At 41.5% G+C, this 24,898-nt stretch overlaps 1 protein-coding gene and 2 long non-coding RNA genes across 9 annotated transcripts in view; 2 read left to right on the top strand and 1 right to left on the bottom strand.

The window, feature by feature from the left end:
- The window catches only part of LOC147584866 (uncharacterized), a 42,730-nt gene extending 24,435 nt beyond the window's left edge, over nucleotides 1-18,295 (top strand). For 2 of the 3 annotated variants that reach the window (XR_015253926.1, XR_015253923.1), the window contains one exon: nucleotides 18,044-18,295. This is a non-coding gene — a long non-coding RNA (uncharacterized LOC147584866). Of the gene's footprint in view, nucleotides 1-13,589; nucleotides 13,845-18,043 lie in introns of those variants that run through there. The other variant, XR_015253930.1, reaches the window with a different exon arrangement.
- Nucleotides 8,312-24,003, bottom strand: LOC147584865 (uncharacterized). The gene is made up of 2 exons (XR_015253933.1): nucleotides 23,030-24,003; nucleotides 8,312-9,125 (listed from the first exon to the last, which is right to left on the bottom strand). It is a non-coding gene; the product is annotated as an uncharacterized LOC147584865 (long non-coding RNA).
- Nucleotides 24,004-24,166: 163 nt separating this feature from the next.
- Nucleotides 24,167-24,898, top strand: part of PAN3 (poly(A) specific ribonuclease subunit PAN3) — a 134,843-nt gene continuing 134,111 nt past the window's right edge. For all 5 annotated transcript variants that reach the window (XM_086714601.1, XM_086714590.1, XM_086714582.1 and 2 more), the window contains exon 1: nucleotides 24,167-24,884. In XM_086714601.1, the coding sequence (XP_086570727.1) occupies nucleotides 24,452-24,884 (433 nt within the window). In that variant the 5' untranslated portion in view covers nucleotides 24,167-24,451. The remainder of the gene's footprint in view (nucleotides 24,885-24,898) is intronic.

Genomic DNA, 24,898 nt, shown 5'->3' with positions numbered 1-24,898 from the left:
TATCATATTGATTGATTTGTGGATATTGAATTGCCCCTGCATTTCAGGAATAAATCCCACTTGATTGTAGTGAATAATTCTTTTAATGTATTATTGGATCAGGTTTGCTAGTGTATTTTTTAAAAAATGTTTATTTATTTTTGAAAGAGAGGGGGGAAGGGGAAGAGAGAGAGGGGAACAGAAGATCTGAAGTGGGCTCTATGCCAACAGCAGACAACCTGTTGTGGGACTTGAACTCATAAACCAGGCTTGCACTCGTGAACTGCAAGATCATGACCTGAGCTGAAGTCAGATGCTCAACTGACTGAGCACCCTGGCATACAACATGATTTAATACAAGGATATATGGTGAAGTGATTACCATAATAAGATTAACACATTCATCATCTCACATAATGACAGTTTTTGCATGTGTGGTGGGAACATTGAAGATCTACTTTCTCAGCAGTTTTTAACTATGTGATATAGTTTTAACTGTAGTTACCACATTGAATATTAGATTCCCAGAACTTACTCAATTTATACCTGGAAGTTTATACCCTTTGACAATATATATATTTAAAATGTTGATTGGCTGTTCTTTGGAAAATGGATTGCACAAGATAAAGTAGGAGGCTAACATAATCATGTAGGAGAAAAATGATGATCATATGAACAAGGGCCATGGGAGTGGAGGGGAAGAGAAGATGGTGAATCTATTTTGAAGGTAGGGTAAAGGGAGTTTGGGAGGTAGGGTGCTCAGGATGACCTTCGGGTTTTTGGCTTAAGAAACTGGGTCTTTTTTTTTTAATTTATTTTTTATTTTTTTAATGTTTATTTTTGAGAGAAAGAGGGAGAGAGAGAGAGAGAGACAAGAATGTGAGCAGGGGAGGGGCAGAGAGAGACACACACACACGGAATCCGAAGTAGACTCCAGGCTCTGAGCTGTCACCACAGAGCCCGACATGGGGCTTGAAACCATGAATGGCGAGATCATGACCTGAGCTAAAGTCGGACGCTTAAGCGACTAAGCCACCCAGGCGCCCCAAGTAACTGGGCCTTTAAAGATTCCCTTTCCCAAGATGGGAAAGACTGGCAGAGAAGTTTGGTAAAAACCTTGAGATTGCAGTTTTAGACATGGTACAGTTGAAATGTTTGTGAAAATTCAAGTGATAATGTCAGGTAAGCATCCACAAACAAGTCTGGAAGTCAGATGAGAAGTCTGGGTTGGAGACATAAATTTGAGAGTCGCCAGTCTACAAATGGTATTTAAGCCATGAGTTGGCTGGGTGGGATCACCGAGGAATATTGTACAGGAGGAGGAGCAGAGAGGGCCCAGAACACATGATGCCCAAGTGTATTTGTGTACTCGAAAAGAAACTAGGCTTCTAAATTTGGGGCTGTAGCCATGAGCAGGCTTCTCTTTCCGTTGGTTCATTATTTCACTTACTCGTTTATTTTGCTATGTATACCTGTATCCACTTTCTAAATAAACCCTACACCCTAGGTCCTGGGGTATTTTTCCCTTGCCGTCAGAGCCAAAGGGAGGATCCAGGTTTGGCAGGGAGAGGGGGGATTTGAATCATATATAATTTGGGGAACCTTTTTTTTTAATGCTTATTTATTTTGAGAGAGAGAGACAGAGCCTGAGACGGGGGAGGAGCAGAGAGAGAGGGAGATGCAGAATCTGAAGCAGGCTCCAGGCTCTGAGCTGTCAGCACAGAGCCTGATGCGGGGCTCGAACCTGTGAACCCAGAGTTCATGACCTGAGCCGAAGTCAGATACCTAACTGAGTGAGCCACCCAGGCGTCCCTAGAGAACCTTCTTTTTTCAAAAAAAGAATGCAGCAGGGGCGCCTGGGTGGCTCAGTCTGTTAAGCATCTGACTTTGGTTCAGATCATGATCTCATGGTTTGTGAGTTTGAGCCCCACATCAGGCCCTGTGCCGACAGCTGGGAGCCCGGAGCCTGCTTCGGATTCTGTGTCTCCCTCTCTCTCTGCCCCTCCCCCTACTCACACTCTGTCTCTCTCTCTCTCTCTGTTTCTCTCTCAAAAATAAACATTTTTAAAAATTAAAAAAAAAATAAAAAAGAATGTGCAACATTATAAACATACAATTAGGCACAAAAGTAAATATTTATTTAGAATTGGAAAAGATAGAACTATTACAAATTTTTACGTGTTTTTAAAATTCCAGGATAATTAACGTATGATGTGATATTAGTTGCAGGGGTACAATATGGCGATTCAACAATTCTATACACTGCTCCGTGCTCATCACGGTAATTGTACTCTTAATCTCTTTTACCTACTTTACCTATCCCTCCCCACCTCCTGCCTGGTAACCACTTTATTCTCTATGTTTAAGTCTGGTTTTGTTTTTGTCTTTTTTTTCTTTGTTTTGCTTCTCAAATTTCACATACATTCGAAATAATACGGTGTGTGTCTTTCTCTAACTTATTTCACTCAGCATTATACTTTCTAGACCATCTATGCTGTCACAGACGGCAAGATTTTATTCCTTTTTATGGCTGCGTAATATATATACATGCCCCCTATTCCTTATCCATTCGTCTATGCATATGGACCCTGGGCCGCTTCCATATCTTGGCTATTGTCGATAATAAGTGCAATGACTACAGGACGCATATATCTTTTCAAATTAGTGTTTTCATTTTCTTTGGGTAAATGCCCAGTAGTGATATTACTGGGTCGTATGGTCATTCTGTTTTTAGTTTTCCTGAAGAACCTCCATACCGTTTTCCGCAGTGGCTGCACCAGTTTGCATTCCCACCGACAGTGGCTCCTTTTTCTCAACATCCTCTCCAACACTTGCTCCTTGTGTTTTTAATTTGAGCCATTCTGGCAGATGTGAGGTGGTATCTTTTGTGGTTTTGATTTGGATTTCCCTGATGATGAGTGATGTCGAGTATCTTTTCATGTGTCCCGTGGCCATCTGTATGTTTTCTTTGGAGAAATGTCCGTTCGTGTCTTCTGCCCATTTCTTTCTTTTTTAAATGTACTTTAACATTTAAAAAAATATTTATTTTGGGGAGAGGGCGGGGGAAGGGCAGAGAGAGAGGAAGACAGAGGATCCAAAGCAGGACCTGAACCCACACATCTCGAGATCATGACCTGAGCTGAAGTTGGATGCTTAAATGACTGAGCCACTCAGGTGCCCCGTTATTTTTCTTTTAATGTTTATTTATTATTTATTGTGAGAGAGAGAGCACGAGCAGGTGAGGGCAGAGAGAGAGGGAGAGAATCCCAAGCAGGCTTCACGCTCAGCTCGGAGCCTGGCGTGGGGTTCAGTTTCTCGACCGTGAGATCATGACCTGAGCTGAAATCAAGAGTCAGATGCTTAACTCACTGAGCCACCCAAGCGTCCTGGGAATTACAGATTTTTAGAAGCTGACAAATACCAGAGATGTCACTAAATTGAGATAAATAATTTTATTTCTACATTTAAGCTATTTTAATTTGTTAAATAATTATTACCTGGCTGACATATCTGTAAATCACTTTTTCCTACCTTTTCTGGCTGCCTAATGTTTTGTTGCCTCTTTTATATCATTGTTTTTAGAAATCATATTCTCTAGAGAGAACAGAAAGGTAATTGAGTCTTTATAATGATGGCCAATCAAAATTCTTTTGTTATTAATAGTTGAAAACTTCTGCAACACCATTCATGATTGGTTCCGCAACGACAATTTTCAGAACGGTTGTCAAACCTGGGAAAATCCTAATCAAATTTCTTTTACATGTAAGTGGCAAGATTTCAGGGCCATTTCACTGCCTTGGTGCCAGCTCGGCATGCCGTCTTGTCCAGAACCGCCAGAATTTGTCAGGACAAGAGGTGTTAGATATGCCAAGACTCAATCCAATCATGGAAGCATAAAATACAACTTCACACAAAGATGCAGTTGCAGTTTGTAATGCCGCTACAGGCTTTGCCCCACAAACACAGGGGTTCTGACAAATTCTATGTTGTGCCATTCCCATTTTTTTTTTTTTTTTTTTAACGAATGGTTCGTTTATACTTGTACGCATTGCATCGCCGAACACGTTCTTGACAGGCGAGGACTTCCATTTGAAGTAAGGTGTTGACGAGGGCCAAAGCCTCCAGCTTACAATTTCGTATGTTCCCAGTTGGAAGAGTTGACTGGAAGAATTTTCTACAGAGTAGGCTACAGGCTTGGCTTTAGTCCTAGACCTTTGTGTTATGGCTCACGGTGGGTAGGCATTGAGAGGGAGGAGTGCTCTTGGAAGCCATTCCTATAATCTGGATGACTCTCCATGACTTACCTATACATAGGAGTGACTATGAATCCCATGACTATTCCATTAAACCCAAGCTAAGTAACTATATCCCAAACATAACACAACACAAGGGGAAGTCTGAGCGGAAGGAAATGAGTTTTAACTAGCTACGGTTAAAATACATTACTTTCGAAAATCTTACAAACAGATATGCCCGTGAGAACACGTTGCTAGGGCCCCTCCCAAGGCCTTTACAGGGCCACATGCACCTCCAGCTTCATCAGAGTAGATTGACCTCTAGTTATTAAACCTTCAAATACAGAGCTATCAACAACTGCTCTCACCTGGATATTTATTTATCCCCTCTCCTTGCAGGCCGAACACTTCTCACACCCTCCTGTAAGTTAGCATTGGGGGGGTTAATCTCAAGGTGATGGTTTGAGTTGCTGCTCCGGGGGGAACCATTGGCTAGTATTCCTTCCTTTCTCTCTCACCCCCCTCCCCCAAAGCCCCGCCCCACTCTTTTTTTCTTTCTCCTTCCCTCCCTTCCTTTCTCCCGTCTTCTCTTTCCTCTTCCTCTCGCCGCCGCCTTCTTTATATATGTGGACTGAGAACCATTTTTCTCTTTCTAAAAAAATGTTTAATGTTTATTTTTGAGAGAGAGAGAGAGAGAGAGAGTGAGAGCAGGAGAGGGGCAGAGAGAGACAGAGACACAGAATCCGAAGCAGGCTCTGGGCTCTGAGCACTCAGCATGGAGCCTGACGCGGGACTTGAACTCAGGAACCAGGAGATCATGACCCGAGCTGAAGTTGGACACGTGACCAACTCAGCCACCCAGGCGCCCCATTTTTGCTCTTGAGTATAGGCTTTTCTCCTACAAACCTTGATTTTTATTTTATTTTATTATTTTTTTAATTTTATTATTTATTTGTTTTTTACAAACCTTCATTTTTAACAGTTGCCTTTCATTAATGGTACCGAATTATATAATCACAATAAGTATTTGCTTTTCGCCTTAGTATAATTACTAAGTGTATATAATCCTATTACAGTTATGTAGTGAGACAACAGTTCTAGCTGCATGCCTTAGCTTTTTTTTTTTTTTAATTTTTTTTTTTTTTTTAACGTTTATTTATTTTTTTGGGACAGAGAGAGACAGAGCATGAACGGGGGAGGGGCAGAGAGAGAGGGAGACACAGAATCGGAAACAGGCTCCAGGCTCTGAGCCATCAGCCCAGAGCCCGACGCGGGGCTCGAACTCACGGACCGCGAGATCGTGACCTGGCTGAAGTCGGACGCTTAACCGACTGCGCCACCCAGGCGCCCCTGCATGCCTTAGCTTTTAAGAAAATATCTGAGCCTACAAATGCAGCCAAATGTCTTGTATGTGACTATCAAAATTGACAGCTTCTAAGAAACTCACCTTACACATCTGATTAATTCAAATCCAAGGGGAAATAACCTACAAGTAACTATTCCTCTAATAGCAGTTACCACGACTATGTCTCTACTTTGGTGATCCTTTTCCTTTGAAAACTCTGATCTAATTCTAATTTGGCTTTTTAGCATGTAAATAACTTAAGTGAGGGATTACACATTTATGTGATAGGCTCCACTTTCCTTAATACACTGTGACTATTTGGCCTAAACAAAAATTACCTAATTATATACCTGTCCAGGGGATAGTGGGGAGAGTACAGAGAAGGGAAAGTAGAACTAGGTGGGAGGGGTACATTCGGGGAAAAGGAGTAACAACATTCATTCTACCGGAAGTATTGAAAAAATAGCTCTTTTTTTTTTTTTTTTTTTTTAATTTTTTTTTTCAACATTTATTTATTTTTGGGACAGAGAGAGAGACAGAGCATGAACGGGGGAGGGGCAGAGAGAGAGAGGGAGACAGGCTCCAGGCTCTGAGCCATCAGCCCAGAGCCCGACGCGGGGCTCGAACTCGCGGACCGCGAGATCGTGACCTGGCTGAAGTCGGACGCTTAACCGACTGCGCCACCCAGGCGCCCCGAAAAAATAGCTCTTAACTTTAGATGGTCTAGACCAAGGTTGAAATATGGCTGTCTTTACTTAGCGGTATGATCTTAGCTGATTTACTTAATCTTTCTTAGCTTCATTTTCTTTTGAAAACGGGGGCAGTAACATTTGAGCGAATTCTTGGTGAATTTGATGGGCTAGCAGTACAAAATCATCATAAATACTTCCAAATTTTATTATCATCGTGTACACACACACACACACACACACACACACACACACCCCTCTTTTTTAATCTTAGTGTTAATTTTTTTAATCAAAGTTATCCATTCATACTATTTAAAGCTTTTTATTAAGAAAAAAACAAAAAAAAAAACAGTTCAAAATCCAGAAGGTATGCCCACCATGCTGTCATGCTATCTTCCCCTCACTATTCAATGTTAGAATTTCTTTCTCTCTTTATTTCAATTGAGTTTCATTTTCTGGATCTCATTTCTCTCTTTTGCTTACTGGGTTCCAGCAATTGTTTAAGGTTTGGACACAATTATTATATACACATTCTCCTAAACTTTCTTGTTTATTTTTTATTAAAAAAATTTTTTTTTTTTTCTTAACGTTTATTTATTTTTGAGACAGAGCATGAATGCGGGAGGGTCAGAGAGAGAGGGAGACACAGAATCCGAAACAGGCTCCAGGCTCTGAGCTGTCAACACAGAGCACGACGCGGGGCTCGAACTCACGGACGTGAGATCACGACCTGGGCCGAAGTTGGATGCCCAACCAACTGAGCCACCCAGGCGCCCCTCTTGTTTATTTTTTATATCCCATTTGGACTTTATTTTTATATACTGGATCCTTCCACTGTTTTCATATCCTGTTTTGTTTTCTAAAATAGAAATATATCACAGCAACATTTATTTTTAAAAATTCCTTTTCTCACAGAACTAAAACAATACCTTTGCCACAGATTATGTTTCATGAAACTTGGATCTCTTTTTCTTCTACTATTTAGTCATGTGTTCCTATCCCAGTACTGTACTCTTGTAATTACAGGAGCTTTATAACAAAGTTTTACTATCTGATGAAGCAGGTCTTCCCTCGTTTCCATATTTATTTATTCTTAGGGCTATTAAATTATTTGCTTCAGGTACCACACAAAAATAAGTATTACAAACAACCGAGCTAAAAAAACCCAACACCCCATCCTCTTGTAGGCATTTTGATTTATGTATATAATTTTGCGGGATGTAGAGTTTTCTCACTACTATATGTAGAGATATCTTTTCTTTTTTTTTTTTTTAATTTTTTTTTTCAACGTTTATTTATTTTTGGGACAGAGAGAGACAGAGCATGAACGGGCGAGGGGCAGAGAGAGAGGGAGACACAGAATCAGAAACAGGCTCCAGTCTCTGAGCCATCAGCCCAGGGCCCGATGCGGGGCTCAAACTCACGGACCGCGAGATCGTGACCTGGCTGAAGTCGGACGCTCAACCGACTGCGCCACCCAGGCGCCCCTCTTTTTTAAAAATTATTCTTTTTGGGGTGCCTGGGTGGCTCAGTCAGTTAAGCGTCCGACTTCGGCTCAGGTCACGATCTCGCGGTCCGTGAGTTCGAGCCCCGCGTCGGGCTCTGTGCTGACGGCTCAGAGCCTGGAGCCTGTTTCAGATTCTGTGTCTCCCTCTCTCTCTGACCATCCCCCGTTCGTGCTCTGTCTCTCTCTGTCTCAAAAATAAATAAACGTAAAAACAAAAATTAAAAAAAAAATTATTATTTTTTTAAGTAATCTCTACACCCAACCTGGGGTTCCAAATTGCGACCCTGAGATTAAGAGTAACGTGTTCTACCAACTGAGCCAGCCAGGCGCCCCTACAGATATCTTCTCTAGTTCCATTTCTAATTGGTTAAGGCATAAAAGTTATTTATTTTTATATAATTATCTAATATTCAGCCACCTTAGACTTTTTCCTTAATGTATATTGGTATTTGACACACAGCAGTACTGTCCAACAGAAATATAATGCAAGCCAACACACAAAATTTAAAATTTTCTACTAGCCATGTTTTACAAAAGTAAAAAGAAAACAGGTGGAAACTATTTTAATATTATATTTTATTTCGCCCAATACATTTAAAACATTATCATTCCAACATGGAATATACAAAATTATTAATGAGATAGCGGATATTTTTGTTTGCTTAAACCAAGTCTTTAAAATCCCTTATCTGTCTTATCCTTGCAGCACAGCTGAGCCACCCAGGCGCCCTGATTTATTATTCTTTTACATTCAACTTGCTTATATTTCAAATTATTTTAAATTGTTACTGATTCAGTTTGCAAATATTTTATTTAGCCTATTTATGTTCATATTCCTTAGTGAAATTAGCCAATGGATTTATTTATTTTGGCAATATCTTTACAAGGTTTGGGTCGTATGGGGCACCTGGCTGGCTCAGTTGGTAGAGCACGTGACTGTTGATCTCAGGATCATGAGTTTAAGCCCCACACTGGGCGTGGTGCCTACTTAATTGGAAGAACAACAACAACAAAAACAAAACAAGGTTTGGGTAGTAAGTTTATCTTCGTTTCAAAGAGTGAAAACATTCTCTTTTTCTAGCCTCAAGAATAGTCCTTGAGAATTTCCTGTTTTTGGAAGTATACGTAAAATTCAGATGCAAAGCTATTTGGATTTGGCATGTATTTTAAAAGTTACATTTCAAATTCATGTTTTAGTTCTACTGATCTTCTGGGTTTTCAACCTCTTCTTGGGTCCATTTGAAAATTTACACTTTGCCGAGAAAGCATCCATTTCCTCTAGATCTTGAATTTCACTGTCATAGCATTGCAAACAACATTCCTTTAGAAATACCATCGGAATTTCCAAAAAAGGGAAATCCGCAGAAAATCTGCAGTGGAAGAAAGTACAAAAGTGTTTGTTAAAGGCTGGGGTGGACACAGGGGAATGAACACTAAAGGGCATGTGGTTTCACTTTGAGGTGATGGAAATCTCTAAAATTGTGGTGATGAAGCACGAAAACTGTGAATATACTAAAAACCACTGAATTGTACACCCACAATGGGTGAATTGTGTGATATGTGAATTATAACTCAATACAGATGTTTAAATTTAGAGGGCACCTGGGTGGCTCAGTTGGTTAAGTGTCTGACTCCTGGTTTCGGCTCAGGTCATGATTTCACGGTTTGTGAGATCGAGCCCCACATTGGGCTCCTCACTGATGATGCAGAGCCTGCTTGGGATTCTCGGTCTTCTTCTCTCTCTGACCCTCCCCACCCCCCCCACCCTCTCAAAAATAAATATATATTAAAAAAAAATGTTTAAATTTAGGAAAACATACTTTTAAGCTCAAAACCACAATAAGATATCATCTCACACCTTTCAGGGTGATTACTATTTCACACAAAAAAGCGCGTCAGTGAGGATGCAGACAAATGGGAACCCTTTTGGTCCCAGTTTAGTTCCAGCACTTGGTAGGATTGTGCAATGGTGCATCTGCCCTAGAAAGCAGTGTGGCAGTTGCTCACAAAATTAAAAATAGTAGTGACGTAGGATACAGCAACCTCGCTTCTGGGTATACATCCAAAAGAAAAGCAGGGTTTGTTTTGGAGAGGGATTTGCACACCTATGTTCACAGCAGTACCAGTCACAATAGCCAGAGACATTCATCACTATTCCTCAAGGGATGGATGGAAACACAAAATGTGGTACATACATACAACGGAGTATCCTATGTCTTAGAAAGATAAGAAAATAAATTCTGGATGAACCTTGAGGGCACTATGCTAAGTGATAGAGGCCAGGCAAAAAAAAGACAGATGTTGTAGGATTCCACCTGTATGCGGTATCTAAAACAGTCACATTTATAGAAACAGAAAGTGGAGTGGAGGTTACCAAGGGCTACGGGCGGGAGAAAACGGGAATTGTTTAGAATTTAGGCAGTTCTGCAAGATGAAAAGTTCTGGAGCTCTGTTTTGCATCAAAGTGAATTTACTTAACACTCTACTGAACACTTACAAGTGATTAAGATGGCAAATTTTATGCTGCGTGTTTTATCACACATAAAAATCTATGAATCTCTTCCATATCTACTGTCACAGCACCTTTCAAATTCCTAATGGTGTCTGTTATGTTATTTACTAACAATACTTTAAAAGGTAGTAGAACATAGAGAAAAACGAATGATCCAGAAGTGTACTGACCAATGGATTATCACATAGGGAACCCATATAACCACTACCCAAGTCAAAAAATAAAACATCACTATTGTCCCAGGAGTCCTCTACATGTCCCCTCCCAAATGCCTTTCTCTCTCCTCCCTAAATATAGTCACCATACTGACTTTTAACACTACAGATTAGTTATGCCTGTTTTCAAACGTTTAGAAAATGTTTATTTATTTATTATTATTCTTTTAATGTTTATTTTTGAGAGAAAGAGAGAGAGCAAGTGATCACGAGCTGGGAGGTGCAGAGACAGAGGGGGACAGAGGATCTGAAATGGCCTCTGTGCTGACAGAAGACAGCCTGATGGCAGGGGCTCAAACTCACAAACCTCGAGATCATAACCTGAGCTGAAGTCACTCAACTGACTAAGCCACCCAGGCACCCCAGTTTATTTAAGAGAGAAAGAGAAAGGTGGGGGGTCAGAGAGAGGGAGAATTCCAAGCACAGAACCCAATGAGAGGTCTGAACCCATGAACTGGGCTGAAATCCAAAGTTGGATGTGTAACCGACTGAGCCACCCAGGTGCCTGTTTTCAAACTTTTATAAACTTTAAAAAAATTTTGTTTTAAGTTTATTTATTTTGAGAGAGAGTGTGTGCAAGTGGGGAAGGGGCAGAGGGAGAGGGAAAAAGAGAATCCTAATCAGGCTCTGCACTGTCAGTGCAGGCTGATGTGGGCCTCGAACTCACAAACTAAAAGATCATGACCTGGGTTGAAGTCCGACGCTTAACCAACTGAGCCACCCAGGTGCCCTCAAAACTTTTATAAACTTATATAAGTGGAATCATATATAAGGTACTCTTTTTTCTTTAATTTTTAAAGTTGATTTATTCTTGAGAGAGTGAGAGAGAGACAGAGCATGAGCGGGGGAGGGACAGAGAGAGAGAGGGAGACACAGAATCGGAAACAGGCTCCAGGCTCTGAGCTGTCAGCACAGAGCCCGACGCGGGGCTCGAACTCACGGACCGTGAGATCGTGACCTGAGCCGCAGTCGGACGCTTAACCGACCGAGCCACCCAGGCGCCCCCTCTACCATGCTATTTTTAAGAAGCCTTATTTTACTTTCAAATTTAAACCTATCATCTATTAAAGACATCCATCTGTATTTAATTGAACCAGCATCATTTATTGAAAAAACTTTCTTCACTGGTCTGTAGTATATAGTCATACTCATACACAAACCCTACTTGGGTTTGATTAAAATCGCACCAAACGTATTTATCAGTTGGGGGAGGACTGACATCCTTATACTATTTCCAGTCTGTGACCTTGCTATATCTATTTATTTAGGTCTCCTTAATAATGAAATATGAAGGGGCGCCTGGGTGGCGCAGTCGGTTAAGCGTCCGACTTCAGCCAGGTCACGATCTTGCCGTCCGCGAGTTCGAGCCCCGCGTCAGGCGCTGGGCTGATGGCTCAGAGCCTGGAGCCTGTTTCCGATTCTGTGTCTCCCTCTCTCTCTGCCCCTCCCCCGTTCATGCTCTGTCTCTCTCTGTCGCAAAAATAAATAAACGTTGAAAAAAAAAAATTAAAAAAAAAAAAAAATGAAATATGAATACGTTGTATTATGAAGTCATGAAATAATAATAACTCATATCTTACCTTTTAAAAGTTTTATATGTAAAGGTCTTGTGTACAGTTCATTAGAATTACTTCTAGGTATGATTGTATAAATGGTATCATTTAAAAATTTTTCAGTTTTCTAATTTTTGCTGATAGAGAAATACAAATGAATTGTCTATGGTGACCCTGTATCCAGCAATAATCCAGAAGCATGTTTTCTAAGGATCTTTAGTTTTACTTCTTCCTTTCCAGTCCTTAATTCTCCTTCCTCCGTTTTTGTGTCACTTAGGACCTCTGGGACCATGTTGGTGTGTACATGGTGGTCGTGAGCATCCATCCAAGTCGTGATTTCAGAGGGAAAATTTTTTAACAGTTCACCAATATGCTGTTTGCTATAGGTTTTTTTTTTTTTAAAGGATACCTATTATAGATTAAATATGCTCCTTTCCATTCCTAGTTGCTATGGATTTTTAAAAATATCATGGGCATTAAATTGTATCAAATGTCCCCCAATTGTGTAAGGTCTAATTTCTACAACCAAGCCCTTATTCTTTACACTCATACTGATTGTGCTTCTTTGATTGAACCCTGAAATATAGTTTTCTTCTTCTTCCTCTTCTTTTGAGAGAGAGACAGAAAGAGAGAAGGCACGTGCACACGAGCAGTAGAGGAAGAGGGAGAGAGAGGGAATCTTAAGCAGGCTTCATCCCCAGCATGGAGCTCAGCACCAAGCCTGACATGGGGCTTGATCTCATGACCCTGAGATCATGACCTGAGCCGAAATCAAGAGTTGGATGCTGAACTGACTGAGCCACCCAGGCACCCCGATAGTTTTCTTCTTAATCCAACCCAAAAGCCTTGGTCTTTTTATTTTCCATCAACCTTATTTCCGTTTTCTGTTTAAGAGTCTGTGGAAGAACAGACTATCGTTCCTCCTTCCAGTGGCCTGAGCAGTGGGAGTTGCAGACCAGTCTTCAGTGGCAGGCTGAACGTGCCAGGCTGCAGGAGGGAACCACCGGACAGGCGCAGAGGGCACCTGCACCGTCTGACTAGTCTGTGACCTTGGATTGAGTAGCAGTAAACCAGGGAGCTGGAACAGTCCATTTGCCCTGAGAGTCTTCCTTGGTCCTGGCCTTTTCAGGAGCAGCCTGCTCCTCCTTCTCAATCTCTTCAGGATGTCTCTAGAAGTAGACCTCAGGCTCTACCACCCACTAGGTCTGTTGTTGCACGGGATGGCAATGTCCGCATAGCACAGAGGAGAGTCTGTGTTACAGAGGGCAATGGTAGGCAGGGCAACAGAAGGCGCCTGTGTGAGAGGCTGGGATTGGTAACTACCACATATCTTGGCTCCTTCGAGGCTGGATCTGGTCAATAAGGGTTCCAGGAGTGAAGCGGCCAGGAATAGGAGCAGATCCCATGGTGGCGGCCAACTTCAGCGGAGCCTGGTGGCCAGTATTCCTGGCGGATGTGACATTGACATCAACAGTGGCTCAGGCTGCAAGCAGAAACTTCCCCCAGGTTCTCTTCTTATTTGTGATGTAGACACCATCACTCTTCCTTTTGTAGGTGTGCTAATCCATTTGGAGGTCAAGGCTGGTGCCACCTAAGCGGGTTCCTGCTGCCTTATGAAGACATCCTCCTCTTTCATCGGGGAGCACCCAAAGATCCGGAAAGATTGTGAAAGATTCCCTTTAAGTTACCACAGGAACCCGGAACAATGTCGTACGGACCCTTATACAAGTAGCTTGGAAAGGCTGAAAGCCTTTGTCTTTTAATTGGAGCTTGAAGGTTTACATTTAATATATTTAAAGTTGTTTTCCATTTGTTCTGCTTATTCTGTGTCAATTTTTCTGTCTTTATTTCTTTTGGGTCAAATACATGATTATTCCATTTCCTCTTGTATTGTTATATATTCTTACTTTTAGTAGTATCCTAGAGGTTACAATATACATCTCTCACTAAAGTTGAAGGTAAATTACTACTGTTCTTTGAAAATGCAAGGAATTCAAGGTCCTTCACTTACATCCCCTATGATTTATGTGTTGTTTTCATGTCTTTTCATTCCACATCTATTTAAAACCTCACAGGGCACTGGTATTGTTTTATATGGTCCATATTCATTTGGTTTTACTCATATATTTCACCCTATCGCTCTTCATTTCTTCTATTTGAAATCCTTTAGTGCGGGTCTGCTAGGGACTAATTTTCTGACTTTTGTCTGAAAACGATTTCATCTTCATTTTTAGAGAATATTTCTGGGGCGCCTGGGTGATTCAGTCAAGTGTCCGATTTCGGCTTAGGTCATGATCTCATGGTTCATGGGCTCGAGCCCCACGTGGGGCTTTGCCCTCACAGCATGGAACCTGCTTTGGATTTTCTCTCTGCCCCTCCCCTGCTTGTGCTGTGTGTATGTCTCTCTCTCTCTCTCTCTCTCAAAACTAAACATTAAGGGGTTCCTGGGTGGCTCAGTCAGTTAAGCGTCCGACTTTGGCTCAGGTCACGATTTCGTGGTCTGTGGGTTCCAGCTTGGCGTTGGGCTCTGCACTGACAGCTCAGAGCCTGGAGCCTGCTTTGGATTTTGTGTCTTCCTCTCTGCCCCTCCCTTGCTCATGCTCTGTCTCTCTCTCTCTCAAAAATAAACATTAAAAAAATTAAAAATAAACATTAAACATTAAAAAAATATTTTCCTTGGACACTGTATTGTAGATTGGTAGTTATTTTCTATAAGTGTTTTGAAGATAATATGTATATTTTTCTTCTTGCCATCATCAGACTTGCCAGGAGTGTATCTGTTTAAACCTTTTGATGTTCTCTATTTCATTAGTTTCAGTCTTTCCTTTATTACACACTCCCTTTTCTTCCTCAGTTCATTTTGTCCTTGTGTAAGTTTGTTACTATTCATTCTTTTTTAATAATGAAAGTACCTTAGGCTATGTATACATTTCTTCTTAGTATAGCAGTGTATCCTAGGCTTTAAGATGCAGTATGTACTCCTTTTCATTGACTTTTGGGTGTTATAATTTCAGTTTTATTTTCTATGGCCCTGGAAATATTTAGAAAAACATTTCTTACTTTCCAAGTAGGTGGGCTTTATGATCCTTTTTTAGCATTGATTTCTAGTTATACTGGATTATAATCAGAAAATGTAGTCAGTAAAATCCCTTTTTAAAAAATGTTTGAGAGAGTGAGTGAGCAGGGGAGAGACAGAGAGGGGGAGAGAGAGAATCTCAAGCAGGCTCTACACTGTTAGCACAGGGAGCGACACCAGGTTCGATCCCACAAACTGTGAGATCATGACCTAAGATCAAGAGTCAGACACTTAACCGACTGGGCCACACAGGCACCCCCAAATCCCTATCTTTTGAAATGCAGTGTGGTTTATATTATGGCCAAGGGTATGTTTAATTTTTGTAAATCTTTCACGGTTACATGAAAAGAATATGTATTTTGGTAAGGGTATAAAGTTCTCTATTCGGCTAAAACATAAGTCAGTTGATTATGTATTATTAATACATTAGTGTGTCCTTGCTTTTTTGTCTATTTATGTTAAATTCCGAAAGAGGTTTATTAAACTCTACCATTATAATTGTGTGTGTGCATGTGATTCAAACCAACTTTTGTATTGCTAAGTGTTTTTGCATTTTGGCATTCAATAGTATTATTTGGTGCATAAAAGTTTATTATTATTATTTTGTATTTACCTTTTATCTGTGCATAACATTCCTCTTTTTCACACTTAGTATTTGGGCCTTAATTTTCTTTTCCCGAAATCAGTACTCTCATTCTTGCTTTTTGTTTTCACTTAGGCAAACATCAAAAATCCTAAATAAACTGTAGTACCTAGACCCTTGCTCTATACTAGGTTATGTGAAGGGTTTGAACACACTTGTGCAAAAGACAAAGTTTCTTGCTTCCAGGAGCTTCCTTTTAAATTTACTAATGGCATATCCCATTAAGAATCTTGTTTTAATATATATACTTTTAGCAAGTCTCCTGATATAAAGCCTTACATCAGAGTATAAACTAGAAAATCTGCACTGAAACAAATATCTAACCTTTGAAATAGTAAAACAAATTAACATAGAGCTGTCAGATTTAAAATTATAATAACGGGCATGTCACACATAGAAACATCCAAGTGACTTTCTGGAGTGGGGGTGCCGAATCAACAGGAAATGGTGGCAGAGGGCTTTGCTAAATTGCAGCCACTTCTGTAAGGCTGGTGGTAGCTGTGGGGGATGATAAAAATGACATACTTCCACAATCATGGTTATTTCCAAGGTACACTAATGTTAACGTGTTATAAGAAGGAGAGTATATAAGAATATTAGAAGGAATATAAGAAGGAGAGTCTTCAAGTCCTTTGAAAACTTGTCAAGAATGGTGGCAAACTGCTTTTTCCTACTACCAAGACTTAACACCTGCACACTATACACAAATGTACGAGTATGATGACATTGATGAAGGCTACCTTGTCACAGATACACTAAAAAATCTTCCAACATATCAGTGATTTGTAACTGCCACAAATCGGAAGACTTTTGTTGTTAACCCACCAAAAAGTTGTCCAAACAAGGTTAACAATAGAAAGTTGCTAACAACCTAGCATAGAATTACAGAGCAGAACTTAAGAGTGTAAGACGACATTCGATTTTACAAATGTAGAAGAAATATATATGAAGGCAGTAAAATTCATTTCTGGGACTCAAAAATAGCCCTAACTTATCCACACGTAGTTTTCAGGCTGGTTGTCTTGGAGAATGTTTTAAACTGAGGCTGCGACCACTGACACAATCCCTACTTAGAAAATGTTAAGTTTTCCCAATTACTGGTACTTAACACAAATTAACATCAACTTTAGCTCTTAGCAAACTGTTGCTGGGGAAACATTGCTCGAGGCCACCCAGACAAAATATAATTCTCACATTCTATCCCAAAGTAAATATGATTTATGGATTATTTGCAGTTGTGGAGGTAATCTTCATAGCATGAAAATTACTTAGAGTTGTCTGAAGGTTTATTTTTAGTAAAGGATACTCAAGAATGAACCCTTCCTATAGAGAGAGCCCTCCTCTAGAAGTAGGAAGTCGCCTACAAAATGTTTTTGAAGAGATCTGAGAGAAAAATAAGACCCTAGAATAATTTTAAAAAAGCGAACACATTAGCCTATAAAATCAAACAAACACTTTCCTTGTGGAATACTTACTATAGTTACATGGGAACATTTTACACTTACCCTTTAATGATGTTCCATTGTTCTTAGGACATTATTTTCAGCGTCAGCTTTTAAGCCACACAAGAACATTGGTTTTACTTATATTCACATCATTATTTTGAATCACAAATGAGATGGTCCTGTTCAGTAATTTTTGCCATTTATGACGACTGGCTGTGATAAATTGTACCCAGTCTTCTCTTAAAAAATGAAGATTTGCTACCATGATATTCTAGCAATGTGATTAGGGTGCGTAAGTACATCTCAAAAATGTGGTATAAGTTAGAATAAGTCTTGTTTTCACCAAGGTGACTACCTGGAAACCAATGCTCATTTAGATTACCAGGTGAAGAAGAAAAACATTATTTCATCACTCCTCACAGTTCTTCCATCCACAAATGGGAATGTTGCTGCATTTGTAAACACAACCATGAAAACACACGTAAATAATCTTGGAAGTTACTCTCCCTATCAGTATGCAATTATGGGTTTCAAAACCCCAGACTTGCTCAAGGGCTACCTTAACAGAGTATCCGAACGAATGAAACATGAACTTGAGGCATTTTAGTGAAGGATAAGGAGGGAATATATTTAATCCCAAGGTGGGCTAAAGGCAACAGTAAGAAGATCCAGAATGAGAGGACAAAACTCTACTGAGCTGATCATAGTTTAGGAGAAAAATCCTAGAACATGGCATTTTAAAGACCCTAAGCTAATTTTGGGCAAGTCACAGAACCTTCGAGATCTTTTCAAAGTCTCAGGTTCCCAATATTAAAATAATATCCTCATTTTCACTGTTTCACAGGAGAGTCGGGAAGAGAAATGGAAACCATGCCTGGCTGCTTCTGTAAGCAGTGAAACACTGTGGAATTTGAGACATCATTACAGTAATTGCCAGCCAGTGTCATCATCACATAAGTAGAGGGATGTATGAGAGGTGCTAAAAGAAGGAACATCAAAGGTAATAAGATATAAAGTTATTAGAAGTAGAATGCCTTCTACACAGAAAGGTGGTTAAAATTATTTTGTAAATGAAAACTTTGTTTACTCAGTGGCAGAGAGATCATTCAATCCTCAGGACAGCTCCATGAAGTAGGTATTATTTCCATTTTAAAAATTAAGAAACTGAAGCTAAGAGGTTAAGAGACTTGCTAAGAGCCACATGGGTAGAACGTAGTAACAACCAGGTTTCAAACCAGTTATTTAAATTCCAAATCCAGTGTACTTTTGTGTCTCATTACCATGGCGTTTTGTGTTCACAACACAAGCTTGAGCCTCAGAGGATCTCCCGTGCACTGTATTAAATTTTAATAAATTGATCACTTGAAATGCATTTCACGGTATTTCTGCAAGACCTACCATGCGGGCAGCGCTGAATGGCGGAGGCAGAGGCAACGCTAAAAAGGAGGAAGGAAAAAATGAGAGGAAAGGGTGACTGGGAGCCGAGCCAGGAGCGCAGCAAAATTGTTATTGTTGTTGAATATTACAGAGTATCCAATAAATTTGCTAATGAATATCAGCAGTGGCCCCGGTAAAAAAAGACTTTAACGTAGCAAGGGTAACGTCCCTCATTCTCGATTATTCTCAATTAAGGATGAATGGAGACGAAGGGACTGGTGGTGGAAAGGGTTGTCCAAGTAAATTGCCCCTGAAGAGAAGTTAGGACAAAAGAAGGTGACGGTTGTCTTTCTTTAAAGTCAAATTTTGGCGCGCCTGGGTGGCGCAGTCGGTTAAGCGTCCGACTTCAGCCAGGTCACGATCTCGCGGTCCGTGAGTTCGAGCCCCGCGTCAGGCTCTGGGCTGATGGCTCAGAGCCTGGAGCCTGTTTCCGATTCTGTGTCTCCCTCTCTCTCTGCCCCTCCCCTGTTCATGCTCTGTCTCTCTCTCTGTCCCAAAAATAAATAAACGTTGAAAAAAAAATTTTTTTTTAAAAATCTAAAGAAAATAAGGAAAATAAACATTAAAAAATTTAAAAGCGGGGGGGGGGGGGGGCGCCTGGGTGGCTCAGCTGGTTAAGCATCTGACTTCAGCTCAGGTCATGATCTCAGTTTGAGTTCAAGCCTAGCATTGGGCTCTGTGCTAACAGCTCAAAGCCTGGAGCCTGTTTCCGATTATGTGTCTCCCTCTCTCTCTGACCCTCCCCCATTCATGCTCTGTCTCTCTCTGTCCCAAAAATAAATAAACGTTGAAAAAAAAAAAATAAAGTCAAATTTTAATTACAGAAGCCGGCATCCATTCTTCTTGTAAAATCTGGCCCATTACATATGAAGCTAAAGTCCCCTTTCATTACTGCTCCTAATCCCCATCCTGTTAGCAATGTAATGTGTATCCTTCCAGTCCTTTCTGTGCACATTTATATATGTTGTCGTAGGAAATGTATTTTATTTTACATAAAAGGTGTTATATTCCGTATTTATCTGCATTGTGACTTTTTCATTCAACAACGGCTCCTGGAGAATAATGGCACTTAAAGATCCCATCTCTGTATTTACGAACATTTAGGTAATTTCCAATTTCACTATTAACAACAATGCCTCAAACCAACATTGTGACGTATGCCTCCTTGAGCACAAAAGGGTCTTTCTAGGGGAGATACCAAGAGTGGCATTGTTGGGTCTTGGGTATGGATATTTGAAAATTTTGCCAAATTGCCCTCCGATGTGGCTGTTATTAGTTATAACGCCCTCTTAGCAGCGGTGTTTCCTTTCGGGGATTTTAAAAAACAAAAATGCTTTTGGTTCTGATTACAAAAGGTTCACAACAGAAAGGAATGGATGCCTTAAGCATTATTTCGGTGTGAAACTTTACATAATCACATACTAGGAGGAGAGTCCGAGGAGATGCTGGATGGAGAACGCTAGACCCCTGAGGAAATATTAGGGGAGTTCAGGGCAGGAATGAAAGCATCTGTCCTAGATGGGAGAAGGGGCTCCTGTTCTAAGGACGTAGGCAGTGCTTTGTTTTCATGGCTGCATGAAGTAGAAAGCAAGGTAGAAGGTTGGCATGGGGACTGCAGAATGCAGACACATGTGAAAAGAGCAAGTTTTACGGGGGAAATGAGAAGGCAGGTGCCTGGGACAGTGTTTCTCAAAGTGTGTTTGAGGAACACTGACTCTGCAAGAGGAGTAGACAAAAAAGTGTTCTGCAAAAAGTGGTTAAGAAATAATTCGGTAAATTCTGCTAATTAAGTCCTGCTTTTAGAGAATTACAACATGTCAACATACTCAAGGCTGAAACAAAGAACAAAGTTGTTCAACTCGGCATTTCCCATGGGAACCGTCTCAACACTAGACCCTTTCCTCTGTGTAAAGCCAGTTAACATACTGCTGAACCAATGTGCCGTGAAATACACTTTGGGAAACACTGGACGAGTGAAAATTTGAAGAAATGGACAACAAGTGAGTGTCCGGCTTGCCTTCACAAATTTATTTGAAAACAAAATGAAACTAAAAATACACAGAACAACTGAATAAACATCCATGTACTCACCCTCAGAATTAAAAGGCGAAGAGTAAATTATAATAAATGTTAATGCTTATTTTTCTATTATGGACATATGATCATGATACAAATTTGGGAACTAGAGGAAACAGAGGTGGTCATTCTACCACCTTAGGTAAAACCACTGTTAATGTTTTGAGGCAGTTCTTTGCATCTTTATTTCTATTAGTTTTTTTATTGTTTATATCATTATAATACAACACATGCAATCTTCTTTCACGTTAAATATTTACATTGTACTGTAAGCACCGTTGTACCTTTCCCTGGCTGTCTTTTTAATGGCTGCATAATATTCCAAGTGAAGAGTCCACTATTTATTCTCCTTGGTTTTAGAATTTACATTGCTAGCAGCTCTTTCTTTCTTAGCTTTGTATGTAATATTGCAATGATTACGTTACAGCATAAAACTCCTTACTTACATTTATTTTCTTAGGACTTATTTGCCAAGTGGAATAACAGTTATAAGGTAGTGTACATTTTGAAGGGTTTTGAAAAAATACTGCCTATTTGCTTTGAGGAGGCACGCAGAGAGGTTGTATTGTCGATGTATCAAAGTGCCTGTTTGCTGTTTCCCTCCAAATTTAATGCAGGTTTCAATTTGTTAGCACTGGTCCATTTTCTACAAATCCCAATTTGCTATTTACCGCATTATCTATCCCCACTGTTTTTGCAACACATTGCTGATCTGCTAAATATGCTAGGCAGTAGATAACCTTTTTTGAAGAAACGTTCAGGACAGAGTCCAAAGGAAGATGGTAAAGACCATGTACGAATTTACCAATACTCTTCGGATATTGTTTAAAGCACTCCAATGACAGCTTTAGCAACATTTCAATTATGACTAATCAAAGATACTCAAGTCACCTAACTAAAGTATCTTAGTCTACTTTTCTCCATCTTGTTCGCAATGATTTAATAGGAAACTCTGTCAAATGTGGTAGTGAGGGATGATTTATCGTTGGCATTTCCCCTCGGGATTCTCAGTAACTCTTGAGGACACAGGCTGTATTTTACATATTTTTGTTTATCATAGCCTAGCACAGAACTTGATACATAGATTCTCAATAAAGGTTTATTACAGTGATATGCTTAATTTGGCATGGATTTAATGAACCTAGGTTGTCTCACCAGACACAGCTATGCTTTCCAAGCAATCAGTAAATATATATGCTCATTTAGGAATGGCAAATGTGTGATGGAAAGAGCACATGTTTTGTAATTAGAAGTCTTGAATTAAAAAAATAAAAACATTTTTTTAAGTAGTCTTCAAGCCCAGCGTGAACCCCAACGCCAGGCTTACCCTCATGACCTGATCAAGACCTGAGCTAAGATTAAGAGTTGGACCTAGAAGTCCTGAATTGAAATCGTAGCTTTGAGATTTACAAGCTGGTAACTTTGTGTAAATCCACACCTTACTCAGTTTGTTCATCCACAAAATGGTGATAACCCATCTTCTTTACTTTTCTCATAGGGTTCTTATGAGAATCAAAATGTTTTTCTCTAAAGGGAAATCTGACCATGTCATTACGTGACTTTTTAAAACCCTGTCACAGCTTTCTCTTGCCCTCAAGAAAAAGTGAAATCCTTTAACATGTCACACGGAGACTTGTGCGGTATGGTTCCTGTTCAATTCTCCACTGTCCTAACAATGAAAGCTCTCTTTCACAAGGCCTTTTGCACAAGCTGCCTGCTTTGCCTGTGAAGCTCTTTTCCGCACCCTTCTACGTCGATTACTACTGGCCGCAATATTGCTAACAGCAATAGCTAAAATCTAATGAATTCTTAGTAAGCGTGGGACACTTTACATACAGTAGCTTATACTTTATGAAGTAGATACTATTATCATCATTTTGCTAATAAGGCACAGAGAAATGAAGTCACTTACCCAGAGTAACACAGCTCTTAAACCTCAGCACTGGCTTACAAACTCACTCCGTCTGCATTCAAAGCAGATGTTCTCAACGCCTGCTATTAGAATTATCAACTTTCTCCAGAAAGTCTAACATCTTTAACATCCTCTTATAGCCAATGTGGTAAGATTAACACTGAAGACACAGGTTTATAATCGCCTGGGTACTTTACGCTTCCCCAACCAGAGGGAAAAGAATCCATTCGAACTCAGACAAGACTGCATCTCGTTTAGTTTTGTTTCTCCAGCTCTTGGCAGTTCCTGCTACGCATAATGGGCATCAATAAATATTTGCTGAATAAATAGACGAAAGTGTTTTTAAACAAAAGTCGCAACACAATGTTGTTTTTGAATTTAGTTAAGCAACATCACCAGGCTTACCAGTTTGTGATGTATGGAATCCACTTTTTCCCCTTTTTGCAGTGTGGTACACTTGCTTATATCCGTTCTTCTGCGATTTCTTCTATTTGCCACAATTCCTTTAATACTGCCAGCAAATATTCCCCCTGCACAACTGCGATATTGCCTTTTGGCACAATCTTTTAGACAGGAGGAAAAACTAAAATGTTAAAATTACTTTTCCCTTCATAGCAATGCTTTAAAATTCCTTAAAACTTTTTTTTTTTTTAATACACAGCAAAACATCAGAGATCGCGGAAAGAAAAACTATCTTTTAAAAATGAATTTCAAATCAAGACTGGGCTGATGGGAGAAAAGCAATTTAGCACATTTATAAATGAAACCTGGCGCTGCCTAGGCAGTGTTGTCCCCAGGTGGCATCTTATTTTTCATAATATTTTACTGAAGCCTTTCAGTAATATAAATAGAGAAAACAGGTGCTGCACTGAGCAGGGGGTTTGTCCAAATCCACCATTTTTGGCTCAGTTTTCTGATAGAAGGCCCAGCAGTTAAGGCAATCAGTCCTGCAGCTCTCATCGCCTTCAAGGAGAAGGAAACAGAGGAAGGTGGAGAAAAAAGAGGGAGAGGAGGGAGAGGAAGTGTGGCAAACAGACGAAACTATCCTTCAAACAGAGCAAGGGCTTTGCCTCCGTCTCCAGGTGCGGACCCTCAAATTGACCGTTTACAGGCTGCTAATTTTGTCTTTTCGATTAAAAAAACGACGCCTGGTTTTGGAAGTTAGAGGATATACAAAGTAGGAAGGTATTCGTCTCGTGAGAACTTCACCACCCGGATCGGCCTCAGGGAAGGCCACCGCGAACCGCGCGTCCTAACCGCCGGCTGGCTCGCGGATGCCCCGGGGGCCGGACGCCTGGCGGGGCTTCCCCTCGCGCTCCCGCTACCCACAAACCTTCGCGCCTCGGCGCGCATGCGCAGCGGCGACGGCCCTCTCAGGAAGAGGAAAATGGAATAAACAACTCGGAGGAACCAGAGCGCGAGAGAGCGAGTGGAGGCAGAATTTAAAAATAAACTGGCCCCTCCACCCTCCCAGCCCGTTCGCCGCCGCCGCTCCCCCTTCCCAAGCCCGCTCCCTCGAAGGCCCCGTCTGGGCCCGCGCGCCCACCCCGTCGTCCCGCGCGGCCCCTTTAAGAAAAGAGAACGAGAGAGTGAGTGAGAGAGAATCCCAACTCTCCCCCTCCCCTCCCCTCCTTCCTACCCCCTCCTCCCTCCCCTCTCCCCTCCCCCCCCTCTCCCCGGGCGGCTCCGGCTCCCGCAGCGGGACAGACCCACCCGCCCAGGCTTTTATCCGGCACCGGCAGCGTCTTCCTTCCCTCCCCGGTCTATGGTGGCGGCGGCGGCGGCGGCTCCTCGGGCGGCAGCGGAAGACGAGGCTGCGGCGTTGCCATGAACAGTGGCGGCGGCCTCCCGCCCCCCTCGGCCGCCGCCTCCCCTTCCTCCTCCTCGCTGGCGGCGGCAGTGGCGGTGGTGGCCCCGCCGGGGGTCGGGGGTGTCCCCGGCGGGGCGGCGGCGGGAGTCAAGCTGAAGTACTGCCGCTACTACGCTAAGGATAAGACTTGCTTCTACGGGGAGGAGTGTCAGTTCCTGCATGAGGACCCAGCCGCCGGAGCTGCCCCGGGCCTCGGCCTCCATAGCAACAGCGTCCCCCTGGCTCTGGCGGGCGCGCCGGTGGCCGCCTTTCCGCCCGGAGCAGTCCCGGGCGGGGGAGCCGGGCCGCCCTCGGGGCCCAAGAAGCCGGACCTGGGAGGCCCGGGGGCCGGAGCCGCAGCCGGCGGAGGAGGCAGCAGCGGCGGCGTCCTCGATGGACCGCGGCTGGCAAGTGAGTGTGGTCCG

The sequence above is a fragment of the Puma concolor genome, chromosome A1, assembly GCF_028749965.1.
Source record: "Puma concolor isolate L17-30 chromosome A1, mPumCon1.1.hap2, whole genome shotgun sequence".
Taxonomy (NCBI): Eukaryota; Metazoa; Chordata; class Mammalia; order Carnivora; family Felidae; genus Puma; species Puma concolor.
The sequence above is the reverse complement of the archived record's forward strand: the minus strand, read 5'-3'. Positions and strand labels throughout refer to the sequence as shown.